Below are 14,351 nucleotides of genomic sequence, written 5' to 3' on the forward strand. Positions count from 1 at the left end.
AAGGAGACAAAATATTCCAAAAAAAAAGAAGAATATTTATATATATACCTATATTGTTTGTATGAAATCGGAGATTGTTTCGTTTGGCGATTCAACATATTAGTGAATAAAGGACGTCATTATTCAGCTTTGTTGCGTACAGATTGTGTAAATATGTAGTGCCTCGTTTACAACGAATGCACACACACACAGGTAGAGTAGCACCAAATTTACGACGTCACAAATGACTATGTATATTCTGTATCTATCATATATCTTGTTCAATTCTATACCATAACACTCACAGCCAACAAAATAAAAAATAAGAATGAAACCATAGTTCACTTTCTGTAAAGTCTCACATCTTTGCCACACTCAGATCTTCGTATTCTCGTACCACCATCTTTAGAATGCATCAGAGAAAAATCAGTGGCCTTGGTTTATCTCCTTAATTTTCATTGAATCATTTCCTAAACTTCGTATTTCAAGAGAAAAAGGTATTGCCCCGGGTGAGGCTCGAACTCACGGCCTTCAGATTATGAGACTGACGCGCTGCCTACTGCGCTACCGAGGCGGTATTGATATTTAAAGTATCAGTTGTTTTGTGTATTCTTTCTCCTAAAAAGTAAAACGCATTTTCTCAGTCTCTACATGTTGTTGGGTCACTTTGAAATACACTAGAAGATCATGAAACTGATTAATTGAAAATATTGTACATATCCTATACTTGCATATTTCAATTTTGACGGTAAGAGTGACGAGCATTTTATGAACTGATACATTAACACACAACTTGGGTTGCCGTCGTCGCTACTGGAGGTTAGCATGTTACGAAGATTTGTTGAAAGTGAATTATGGTTTATTTTTATTTTGTTGGCTGTGAGGGTTAATTAATAGAATGAAACAAGGCTGCTGCTAGATACAGAATATATATAGCCAAACGAAACAATCTCCGATTTCATACAAACAATATAGGTATATATATAAATATTCTTCTTTTTTTTTTGGAATATTTTGTCTCCTTGTTCATACAGAATTATAAGGGTTTCACTGACGGGTCCTTTGTCAAATATACCACACACTACCTACGAAAGGTAGTGGTAAAACTAAGGAAACTTAGATTGGAGAATCGCGCCCAATCATTTTTGTCATCTTTCTTCAGCAATTCTACTGACCGTTGAGTATTTTAATAAGATAATAATATTCTTCCATTTCTCTTAAAGTACAAAGGTTGGTTATACTCCACATCTTCTCATGCGCTCTCCCTTTAGTACCAGGACTTATGTATCAGTTTGGATGTTTGTAAAATATTAAACTTAACGCATCTAATATTCAACTGTCAGTCTAGTTTGTTCACGACGTTATCTTTCAATTTTAATAAACTTGCCACTCTTGACTCATCACTCAATTCAGAATCGTTAGAACTACATTCATCAATCGATTCAGATTATACATTATCTGTAGATTCAATTACGACAACCTATGCAATAGATTTTAAAATCAAAAAAAGATCAACGTTTAAAATGCACAATAAAATTAAAAAGACTACATGGTTCGGTAGCTCTACGCTACCATCATCAGGAGTAAAAACCTACATGTGCTGTACCTACCATGGATATCGAAACAAGGTTTTTAGCGTTATAAGCCTTCAGACTTACCAATGAGCCAGTGAAGGGTTTAGGAAAGAAAAGGGCAGTAGTGAACGAACAACTAAAAGATATTGCAAATATTAAGCGAAATATTTTAGTCGGAGCTTGGACCAATAGCACACACTATAACGATGTCGAACAAACTGAAAAGGACATAAAGTAAAATAGTTTCATTAACAGGTAGTTGAAATGGTAAACTTAAACATATTATAAAGGGAAGGTATTTATATATTACCTTGTCCCTAATTGTTTTCGCGTAAATAAGTGATTACTCCCTATCACCACGATAATAGTGGCAGCAATGCGAATACCACTTATACTTTACTGCAGTTCGGTTTAATAAATGTTAGTGGAAGAAAACGTAATATGCAAATGATATCAAAAGAAATTAGAGTTAGAAAATAAATATGACGTAAAAATCTCACCCTTGAAAGAAGAACAAAATGTTTAAACATTAATTTACAAAAGACAAAAAGAACTATGATATATAAAATTGTCACAGGGCGGTGACATATGTTTGCTGCTCCTAAAGGTAAGGTTTAATTTTTGTATTATTATGTTGTTTTTTTTGTTGTTGTTTTTCACTTTGCCAATTTCCACGCAAAGATCACTCAAATAGACAATTCTCTTTCCTTGTTTTGGTGCGTATCAGTACTTAATAGTTTCCCTGAAAAGGAGCCGAAAGCCACATGGAAAAGTCACTCCTGTTTTAACCACTTCCACCACAATACAGTAGTACAGTAGCGTGTTGTCTGTCAGTCATTCAGTAGACACTAAAATGACACGGTGAAGAAATATTTTAACTAAAGTGTATTTAAAAACATTCGGAATAAAGCTTTCAAAATCAAAAGGTCCTCCGGTGGGATAGCGGGAAGTTTAGGATTTACAAGGCTAAAATCCGGGGTTTGATTCCCCGCAGTAGACAAAGCAGATAGCCAAATGAGACAAATATTTGTAGGTAAACTACTTCTGATTCATACGTGTAGATGGCGCCAAACGCTTGGAACTTCCTAATGCTTTGCATTTTGTATAACTTTACAAACGAACCTTGTTCAATGTTTACATTAATTATAAAACAGAATTAAATTTCAACACATGAAAATTTTTATATGTATGACATTACTTTCTGGAAATTATACTGAATTTAAACGTTCCTATTATTTGATAAAGTAACTACATATAAATAATTCAATTATTGGATAAGAAAAACATTACTCCCCGGCGGGGAATCGAACCCCGGTCTCCCGCGTGACAGGCGGGGATACTTACCACTATACTACCGAGGACTGACATATATGTTTGCTTTTATGTTAACTAAAGCGAATTACATCCTAAAGTTATTCCTACCTCCTACTATATCTATCTGAATTTCAAGCTGTTCGTTGTGATAATTCAATTTATAAAGTACCGTTTTTCTCACATCATGTAATTGGTGACATATTTAAACATTTGCCAACATGCACACAGAGACGAGAAATCTTAAATTGAGGTTTATTCCATTCCTCCAAGGGCAAAATATGTATTATATCATGCAGAATGACAAAGAAAAAAAAAGGCAAACACTGTAATTAAGAGAAATAACAATGTTTCAAGCAGTTATTATCCATTCTTTGCAAGTGTTCCAATGTCCTCATTCTTCTCTAGGCACACAAGTTTCGTCCCAATGTAAAGATTGAGATAAAGAAAAAACGACGTTAGATAAAGTACTGTAGTTTTTAATTTTGTAAATATGCACGCGTAACTAATAGGTTATAAGAATATATCGTCAGTTTGTTGTTGTTTTTTTAAACACAAAGCTACACAATAAGCTATCTGTACTGTACCACATTTTTAGTGTTATAAGCTCTTAGACTTGCCGCTGAGCCGTCGGAGAGAGTGCATGTAATGCGATTATCATTGAACTAACAGCAACCTAAAAAAACAAGCGTTTAAAATTTCTAGAAGAAATAAACTATATTCACACACACCTGCATCAAACAACACTGAGGAGTGGAATTCCGAAACCGGTATAATACAGTGACAAGTGGTGAATCTAATAATATATTGGACTTCATATTTATTTTTGGTAATAATAATTAATTCAAAATGAAGGAAGACCACCTCATAGCACGTATTTGATACCTAATATTGTGTTTGAGAAATATGATAGCTTTCCTAAATTTTCATTCTGAATGTATTAATAGGACGATACTTGTTACAAATCCAAAAATAATGTTTATTTGGAAGATGGGGCTTTGGGATAGCTATTTCTTTTGTCCATTTATTAAAAATAGTTTTCTAATTACAGGATCATACGGACACGTACACTTGTATTAACATAAACGAGGAAATATCTTAAACTTCCAGTTGAAGACTCCTCCCCTGACCTTCTTGCATTTATAACCTGAAAACACGTAAGTACACCGCGCATCTACCCGACAAATTGGCCGTGCCCTGTGTTGTGAGTGAACCGAATCTAGAAAAGTATTTGTCACTTAAAACATTGCCCAAAAGTAACACTTTAATCTTGAAATAATTTCATTAATAAAATTTGAAAAAAAGACAGTTTTCTTTTTAATTTTAACTCAGATAAAATGTTTATTTGAATAAACAAAATGAAAAACTCTACCTTCGCTGATAAGAATAACTTCAATAAGACTAAGGGATTGGACAAGCTGAACTTGAAGGAAATAGAGCCTGAGGAATCCATAGCAGGTAATTTTGGTTGTTCTGAAAACAGCGGTAAATCTTTTTTGTCTACAATAGCTCTACTACTGAGTACAAATATATACCATTGGTAAGGCTGATAAGTATATACTACTATTAATGTAGGACATATGATATAGCTGAAAGTTTAAGCGTGTAACATTAGCACTAGCTAGTCGTACGAATGCGTCAGCATTATTAATACGAGTAATACTACTGTGACTAACAGTGTTAAGTGTTACTACACATACTAACGGCAAGATATTAATTTAATGTTAGATCTACACCTACAAAATCTATTAGTAGTAGTGGACCAGAGAAGTAATACTAATAGTAATAAACTGAACTAGTATAGTAGTAATACTAATAGTAATAATATTATGATTATGTAAATATTTGTCGTTAGTGTAAAAAAAAATATTGTTAAAGAATATTCACCTAAACAGTGGTAGTGGTACTCTACTATTAGTATCTATTACTATTATGCTCCAACTAGAGGTCTTTATATTAGTAATTTATATTACACGAAAACTAAAGTCGAATGTTAACGTTAGTAACTATAGACAGGAATTGTACTTATAATAGCTAGAACTAAACCTTGTGTTTTAGAAGAAGTTATATAATTTTATCATTTTACAAAAGGTATAAAATAGGCAATTGTGTTCTATAATCTAGAGTAGAGGAGCTATACATAAGATTAAATGTTACTAAAATAAATACTATTACTCATACTAAAAGATGTAGGCCTATGGAGTAGTTGAAGTTTAACTTAAAGTTAAAGTATAAGTACAACTCAGTTCTTGTAGCTCTAATCTAGCCTAAAACTATAAGTCAAATTGTAAAAGAAAAACTAATCTATTTTTGATTCATTTAAGCTTACCTTATTAAAAAAGAGAATTAAAATCAAACCAAAGACCAAATTTAAAATTACTAGCTAAATGAATGTTAACCTAACAGTTTACAATCACAGTGTCAGTTGTGTCAAAAATTACATGTGTGATAAAAATTACTGTTCATTATCTTAGTCTAATTCACACCAAAATAGTTGTTGTGAAAGTAATTGATGATATAAATAGCATTTTGACCACTACTATATCTATTGTATCCCAAATGGTCTTTTGATGCCTGGATATAACAGACATGGTTATTGTTATCATTACATTTTTCTTTAAGTTTGATCATAAGTTTTTTAATTACTAATGTAATCTTCTCCTGTTAATGCTGTGGTCACTTGACCCACTTCATGATCAGAAAGTAGTAACTTACTGGTTCACCAGTTCTTTTGATTAATGAGTAACATGAATTCAAATAAAATAAATAATATAAACAATTTAGTATTAAAAACTAATAACTTACTTGTTGTTAATATATATATATATATATATATATCATAATCCTAGTTCTCATGTGTAATAACTTAAAATTAAAAAACTTACAGATTACCAACTTAATTTAGTTCACATTTAAATAATTGTTGCTCAAGTAATTGAGGATATAAAGAGTGTCTTGATTGTCTTGACCACTACTGTGTTTTTCACATTTTGAGCAGTTTGTAGGTAGAAAAATGACAATGACATTGATTCTGAGGTTGTTAAGAAAAAATTTAGAAGTTTAAAGAATGATAAGACTTCTGGGCCAGATAATATTTTCAAGGTTTTGAAGGAGTTTAAAGATTGAATGTGTGAACCACTTGGTGATGTTTTTTTTTTTTATATATAAGTCCTTGAATAGTAGGCAAGTGTCAGAAGATTGCAAGTTAACTAATGGCACTTCACTTTTTTCAAGAGGTGGTGGGAAAAAGTTTTGAAAGTGTCTGATAAAAGGTGCTTTGCCAAGTCATTTTACAAAATTAAATGTTTTGTTGGATAGTCAGCATACTTTCACTAGAGAAAATTTTGTGTTACTAACCTTTTTAACAATCCTTAAAGAGGTTATTACTTGTATAGGTTGATGTACCTGGATCTTAAGAAAGCATTAGACAAGGTGCCACATAAAGAAACAATATCTATAGATGTGTGGAATAAATTAGCTGGATGGAAGAAAGTAGAGGGTTGGTACAAATAGAATTAAGTCCAACTGGATTACTGTTACATCTCACAAGTGTGATACCTCAGAGCTTGGAGTTAGAACATTTGCTCTTTTTTTCAATTTACATGGCTAGTAAATTGCTTAAATTTGTTGATGATATTTTTGAATTGTCTGCAGCTTTTTGGAATTGCCAAAATCTTCGGTCACAGTTTTTGGGTCGTTTCTGATTGATACATTCCAAAACTTTCTGCATTACTTGGTTTTTTGATCAATGTCCAACCATTTTGATGACTGCTAATTACCAAGTGGCATTATTCCCACCTTTCACCTCTTGTTCAGCATTATTTTTTTTCTTTTATTTTTTTTTTCCACCTACTCATTTGTGGTTGTCATAGTTTGAACCTTCATGCCTTTGCTGTCTCCTGTCTTCTATTATAAGAACAAGTTGATTTGTTCCCTGACTGCTTCTTCTGAAGACTTGGTTGCCCAGGAGTGTGATCGATTGTTTTTCTTCCATTTTTTTCCCTTCTATTTCCCTACTATACAATATTTCCATTCCTGATCATCTTTATATCCAGTTAAGGCTATCTGTTGCTATCACATTCGGACTACCCTCTTTCATGGAATCACAATTGCCTGTTATCCCCATGGCTTACTTTCTTCTCTAGGGACCTCCCAATGGCTCAGCAGTAAGTCAGAAGGCTGATAATGCTAAAAACCAGGTTTCAATACCCATAGTGGTGCAGTACAGGTAGCCCATTGTGTAGCATTACAAAAAAAAAAATCTTCTGTAGCAACTTATCCCCTTTCACTTTACCTGGTTGAGTTTATCAGCTCATCCAACTGGCATATTCTTTGGGCAAATCTGACCAAACATTTTTTAATGTCAACCCCCACAAGATTTGGTTTATCATAGCCTCTTGTCTCCTATTGTTTCCAACCATTGAAGGAGATCTTGAAGGCTGTTATGTGGACTACACCTAACACATTCTTCACCCATTACTTATATTACTTACATCACTGTGTAGTTTTGTGTGGCTCTGGTTTTTGCCTCCTTTTGGTCACTTTTCTCCAGTCTACTCAGAGGCTTTAGAGTGGTGAATTTTGCTTATTGATTTTAATTTTCAGCTCCATTACTGATTTTGTGCTCATTGTCCTGACACATTTCATGGCACCACCATGTATGTACCAATCTTTTCATACACATCCAAAACAAACACAAGGACAAAAATAAGAAGAAAAACCCAAATCAAATGCCCACATAACTTACGGAACTAAAACTATACTAATTATGTATGGTGTCATCAGATTTTGTTGAATGACCAAAATTGCCTAACAGTAAATATTTTCCTGAAATCTGCATCAAGTGGGGAAGTACAAAAAGTGTCAAATTCACTTGTTCCTGCTCAATGGCCACCATTAGATGGAGTTTTCTGCAAGACTGCTTTAATAGTATATCTATATAACTGACTGATCTGTTTCTACAGCTTTTAAAAATGAAAAAAAAAAACTTTCTCAGGTGTGGTCTAGAGTTTACATCTAGTTCACACTTCCTGCCTATAGTTGTGTAAATCATTGCATTGTCTCTTGGTGAGGATAAAAGTCCAGATGATTGTGCCTGATGACAGTGGTACATGCGCTGTCTCTATTGTTCTCTGTTCTTTTGGTGGAGCATGGGAGAACCCATACCTCCCCAGTCTCAAGTCACAGGGAAAGTCAATGTGGAGAGTTTCCTCTGTGAGTGGTACCTTCCCCCTGGTGAAAGACCATTTGGGCCCACCCCTCATTTGAAATTTAGGGTTGAGGTGTTACCTGGAAGAGTAAAACAGGACACACAGTTACAACATCTCCCAAGCAGTTTTTGATGGATATGTCTAGCCAGATGAGACTTGGATTTGCCTCAGGAAATAGGTGAGGAATCCTTCTTCCTTATAGTATCTATTTCGTGTGAGTATTTAATCAACTACACATTCTAACATTCCACCTACCTTGGTGACACATAACCACCAGCACTGAATTTGTCTGATAGTCCTTTGCTCCAGTATCTCAATACAAGAAAAAACAACTATTGGCTGAAGAGTATTTCCTACTTAAGAAGGATGTGATCTCCTACTGCATGCTGCTCCATTAGGGAATCCCTGGTCTTGTGGAAGTTGCATCCCACTAACTTTCCCATTCTGTCATTATTTTGAAAAGGAGCTCATCTTTGTAATTGATCAGCATCACCTCCTCAACCATCTTCAATGTGGAATTCTATCTGCTGAGAGGGAGTTTGTTTAGGGCTTGTGGCGTGCTTAAGAAATTTCATGGTTGTTGTGAGTGAGGTAATAGCTGTTTTTCATGGTGCATAGAGGTACTATCTATCTGAAATACGTTTTCAACTTAGGAAAATGTTAACATGAAAATGAATCTTATTGAGGTGTTTAAGATCATTAAGGGAGAGGATAGTGTTGATGCTAAACTTTTTTTCGTCTTTCTTAATGGACTAGGGAATACAAGCATAAATTTTGGCAGAGTAGGAGTTACCTTCAGCTTCACATTTTATTTTCGTATTAGACTGAATAATTGGGTTTTGGAATGGGTTGCCTTCAGATGTGGTGAATGCTGTTAATTTAAAGGAGTTTAAGGCAAAGCATTATAAATAATTGAATGATGAAGGCTGGCTTAGAGGGTTTTTTTTAGTAGATGGAATGGCCTAAATGGATCAAAAGATCCATTGTTGTCCATAAATTTTAAGTTTATGAAAGCTTTTTGAAAATTTAAATACATCCAATCCACAATCTTTGCATCGTTCAGATAACAAGTGACAACATAAAAAAAACATTAACAAGTTAAAAAGGGAAAATTTCCTTTTAGTGAATCCTTGTTGGTTTTCTTTTATTATATATTTCACCAAGTGGTTTTGTAAAGCTTCTTTTACCAAACTCTTAAAGTTTTTCCACTACAGACATAAGACTAAATGTCCTATAATTTCCAGGGTAACTTGTTAACATTAGCAACTTTCAAATCCTAGGGCTTGTGTCTATTGACTATTGACCTGTCAAAAATGAAAGAGAGAGGCTTGCTTGTGTGATCTTTGATCTTCTTTAAAATCCTGTGGGAAAACCTTTTCTGTCCTGGTGTTTTGTATATTTTTACTCTCAATCTTTCTCCATACCACAAAGGGCTTAATATCTACATGGTTCAGTTCAATTCATTTATACATTTAAGTGTTTTATAGGGTAGAGAAAAAGGTATAACAGTTTCAACTCTTTCAAGCTTCTTGGTATCAATAATGAAGATGCTACTTTTATAGATTTTATATGTGAATCTTCTGAAGAACTATGGTAATGGAGTTGGAAGAATAAGTATTTTATTTAAAAAAAAATAGTCTGAAAACTTGCAGAACTAGCTGGAAAAAATGTCAAGATTATTTGGGTTGCTTATTTACATTTTTAGCAATCCTTATTTATTTTGAGCTGTGTTGTCAGTCAGTGATTAAGTTATTACACACAATAAACTTTTAAAAAAATTTTTTCATTTCTATAAGATGTATATGACAGGCATCTACTAAACATTATTTGATTGGGAGATTGTTTTGTGTTTGCTTTACTTATTGTACAAACAACAATCAAAATGTTCATGCACCTTGAAGAAGTACATGTAAAGATGATAGTGATGTAATCTTTACTTGGAAGTGGTTAATATTTTCACATCTCTAAGGTTCGTGTTATGAAAACTTACATTCACACAAGATTTTTACTGCAGACGTATTTGGGTATGAATGTTAAAACTTAAATGGATTTAAACTTAATTTAGTAAGTTAAGCATAGTTTTAGAAGGTTAGGGTAATTTTTCTTTTGCTTGAATTACCTGAATTAGTAAGTAGAACTTGATGTGTCCTTGCAGAGATGGCCCTACCATGGCAAGAAGCATCAAGTCTGATGATTGTATCCAAAGCACCACTTGGAGAAGTTGTTGGAAAACGACTTGATAGTATTGTAGGAGCTGCTGTGGGTATTCCAAGCACTGCTAAATCACAAACAAATGACTGTGGTTATAAACTTTTAATGGTGAAACGAAGTGGACGAAGTTCTTATATGGCTAATGCTTTTGTTTTTCCTGGTGGTATCATTGAACCTTCAGATTTTTCTTCTCAATGGTGGAAAGCATTTGAAAAAGTTGGTGCTAGTCGTGAATCACTGATTAGTCAACTGTGTGAAGTCAAGGGTCCACGCCCACCCATGATTAAAGCACCTAATACAGTTGAAAGATTTGGACTTGACAGAGATCACTGTCTTCCAGCTGATATAGCATTTCGTATTGCAGCTATTCGGGAAACATTTGAAGAAACTGGCATTCTTTTAGTAACTGCTGTGGCTAAAACACAGCCAACTTCTGCTTCCTTTGTGAAACAAGACAGTTTGCATTTAAACCTTAGCCAGTGGCGTAAAATGTTGCGTAAAGATCCAAAGAACTTTGTACAGTTATGTTTGGAGTCGAAAGTTTGTCCAGATGTATGGGGACTTTATGAATGGTGGGATTGGCTGACTCCCACATCTGTAGGTCATCGACGCTACGACACCATGTTTTATCTCTGTTGTTTGGATAAACAACCTAGTGATGTAGTTTTGAATCGAAGTGAAGTAATCACACTAAAGGTAGGTTCTTATTTTTGTAGTTGTTTGTGTATTGTATACTTTTAACAATGTAAACTATTTGAAGTAATCAAAGTAGTGAATCATTGAAGTGAAGTAATCACACTAAAGGTAGGTTCTTATTTTTGTAATTGTTTGTGTATTGTATACTTTTAACAATGTAAACTATTTGAAGACTTTTATTGAAGTATGTAGGTGCAATATTTATTCTAGTATAATTTTAAACATAAAGAAAAAAAAAGATGTAAATTCCTTGAATTACAGAAAAGCAGTAGGGCACATGGTATATAGATGCAAGTATCATATTTATATCTGGTTATTTGCATATTAAGTTGAGGAATACTATGAATTCTGAATAGTTTTATCAAAATGCTGCCAAAGGCCAATGAATAGAAATCACTGACTTGTCTACAAGTCTTACTATTTGTATGTGTATGTATTTTTTCTTAATTTGTTGATCATGGTGTAATTCACTAGTTCTGTCCTCTTGTATTTGTGTAATTTCTTATATTGGTATCATATGCAGTATTTATAGAAAAGTAACTACAATGTAAAATATTTGTGAACACCTGTGGAGAGGCAAGATTTGTTAAGAAGTACCACAACTCAAAAGTGTTTGAATTTTTCACTAAAGAGATGGAGGAACCTATGTTGATTATTTGTCATTGTGTCAAGATGACTGTAAAATATACTCTTAGAGGAAAAGGAATGTTGTGTACTTACTATATATGATCTTGTAGAATCTCAGTATTCACATCTAATAAAGAAAGGGTTACAATATATATATATGACTTGCAAGGGCAGATACAGTGTATTCTACTATGACTTCACAGTATGCTTCATATTGTTCATCCACACAATATCATCTTAATAGAAGGCCTAATGTATAATGAAATTAAAAGCCAAGTTAATGTATTGTACATGTATATTTGATATTGCTATTCATATGTAATATACTGGAAGGCAATATCTAAGATATAAAATGTTCAGTTAGGATCCACCTAAAAGGTATCTCAAAATAAATGTATTTTGTATATAGCTTTGTTTCTCAAGTTAATTAAAGAAGCATGTAAGATTGACATATATAAATGTGAGTTTAATATAATTCTATTATTAGTCAAGATACTTCTAAAATTTGCTTACATTATATAAGAAATAATTATGTACTCTTTGTTCTCTCTCAGACAGTTTGGTTTGAGATGCAACTAACATGTAAAACATTTGTTTCTTTTAGTGGGGTACTCCGCTAAGCTTTCTGGATGATTTCAGTTGCAGCAAAATATTTCTGGCTCCTCCTCAAGTGTACGAGTTGTCTCGGTTGATGAATCTTATGACTTACCAGGATCTATTTAAATTTGCTTCAGAAAGACGGGATAAAGGAGTGGAAAGATGGATGCCTGTTCTCTGTACTACTGCTGATCCTGATGGAGGGATGTTATCTTTGATGCCAGGTATGTTTTCTTTTTTTAGTTGAATTTGTGGTGTACAGTGATGTAAGTTAGAGAAAACCTGATAACTATGAAAACCTTGTGTTGAGGAACTGTGTATACAGTGTATTTACGTAATTAGCAAAAATAGCATATGTGTGTGTGTGTGTGTATATATATATATATATATAAACTACTCAACAATTATTATAATGTCTTGCATGTGAAATACATTGTAGTTATGAAGGCTTAATGGAATATTTAGTGTTGTGTTTGTGCTCATTTCTGTAGATTTAAGTTCACAGAACCACCAAAACTTGTTACATAGTCTATCCTTCACAGCATTATTTGAGGCTTAAAACTTTAGTCATTTTGTCTTGTGGTTGGTTGTTTGTTTTGAATTTTGTGCAAAGCTACACGAGGGCTATCTGTGCTAGCCATCCCTAATTTAACAGTGTAAGACTAGAGGGAAGGCAACTAGTCATCACCACCCATCGCCAACTCTTGGGCTACTCTTTTACCAACGAATAGTGGGATTGACCATCACATTATAATGCCTCCAAGGCTGAAAGGAGCAAGCATGTTTGGTGTGACAGGGATTTGAACCCGTGACCCTCAGATTGCGAGTCGAGCACCATAACCACCTGGCCATGCCGGGCCCTTTGTTTTGTGTCAACTATAGTAGTTTCAATATAAAGTTCTCTTGCATTTTTATTAAAAACATTACCTGTTCTATAAACTTGTTGGGGTTTTGTTTGCACAAGAATAGTGTGGACATTGTTATTAATAGAACTATAAAAGAACATGATTGTGTGATTTGTGTACAGTTAAGTATGTAATGTTCATTTTTGTACAATGACAGTATACAATTTCCTTTTAGTTAGTGTCATCTTGAGGTAAGGTGAATGGATAGAAGATTGAATATTTCCCTATAGAGAATGCAGAATTTTTACTTATTACCAATGAGTTCAAGGAATTTAGTGTGAAGTAAATGAAATTTGGTTTAAATGGACACATTCTGAAAATGTGATGAAATATTTCTGTTGACTATTAACTTTCACAATATTTGGTCACTTCTATGCAAACACTTTTAATTAAAAACTTGGATCTTTCTGAAGAACTAATTCCAGTTAGTTTGACTCTGCTGTTATTAAAATGTCAAATATTATCAGCATACTTCTCATAAAAGGGAGTTTCTTATGAACTTCATACATTTGGAAAGTGTTGGTACTCGTTAGGGTGGGAACAACTGATGATTATATGTATCTTGACATTCAGACATTTGCTATACAAGAGCTGAATTATTAGATTCACTGTTGTTGAAAGTGGAAGGAAGTGAGTGATGAAAAATGGGCATTATTTTTCAAATAGTAGAATGTGACTTGTGGGTTCTTCAGAGTAGTCTGTTTTAATATCTTTGTTATTCATTACTTTTTTCAATGATAGGATTATAACAGAATATATTTTTGACCTTTGGTTCCACACGTATTACTAAACAAAGATTCAAACCTTTAATAGTACTAATTTGTATAGTTTACTAATAACGTCACCATAACCACTAGTTTATATTTGATTAAAAACTCTTTTATTTTACATGCAATCCATATAAATGAAATAAAATATTGACACAGTTTAAAAATGCTTTATATGTATATATAATATTTTCATATACGTACTTGGTGCTACATGCAAAACTCTTAATGCTACATACAGTAAGCTTGAATCATAAGAACACCTTATTTTCACCAATTTATAAAAGAACTCTGTTGACTTAAGCAAAACAAATCTTTATTTAACAGTCACCATTCCAAGCAGTTTAACAGCTTGTCTTTTTAATAAGAAATTATTGATTAATTACTACATCCCCTCCACAAGGTGCATGTTTAACCAACAAGTGATGATAATACTCATTCTCTTATAATATTAATATTTTTGTTATAGTTGCA

The 14,351-nt window shown here is 33.2% G+C and overlaps 1 protein-coding gene and 2 non-coding genes across 5 annotated transcripts in view; 1 reads left to right on the forward strand and 2 right to left on the reverse strand.

Moving 5' to 3' along the window:
- Positions 1-480: 480 nt before the first annotated feature.
- On the reverse strand, positions 481-553 carry Trnam-cau. Its single transcript has one exon. It is a non-coding gene; the product is annotated as a tRNA-Met (tRNA).
- A 2,289-nt stretch (positions 554-2,842) lies between these two features.
- Trnad-guc lies at positions 2,843-2,914 on the reverse strand. The gene has a single exon. It is a non-coding gene; the product is annotated as a tRNA-Asp (tRNA).
- Positions 2,915-3,948: 1,034 nt separating this feature from the next.
- The window catches only part of LOC106469685 (nucleoside diphosphate-linked moiety X motif 19-like), a 19,449-nt gene continuing 9,046 nt past the window's right edge, over positions 3,949-14,351 (forward strand). Inside the window, exons 1-3 of one of the 3 annotated variants that reach the window (XM_013930193.2) lie at positions 3,949-4,322; positions 10,230-10,981; positions 12,213-12,429. In XM_013930193.2, coding sequence (XP_013785647.1) covers positions 4,223-4,322; positions 10,230-10,981; positions 12,213-12,429 — 1,069 coding nt within the window. In that variant the 5' untranslated portion in view covers positions 3,949-4,222. Of the gene's footprint in view, positions 4,405-4,575; positions 4,635-10,229; positions 10,982-12,212; positions 12,430-14,351 lie in introns of those variants that run through there. The other 2 variants (XM_022398262.1, XM_022398261.1) reach the window with 2 other exon arrangements.

This window comes from Limulus polyphemus, unplaced genomic scaffold (assembly GCF_000517525.1).
Source record: "Limulus polyphemus unplaced genomic scaffold, Limulus_polyphemus-2.1.2 Scaffold3612, whole genome shotgun sequence".
In the NCBI taxonomy this organism is placed as follows: domain Eukaryota; kingdom Metazoa; phylum Arthropoda; class Merostomata; order Xiphosura; family Limulidae; genus Limulus; species Limulus polyphemus.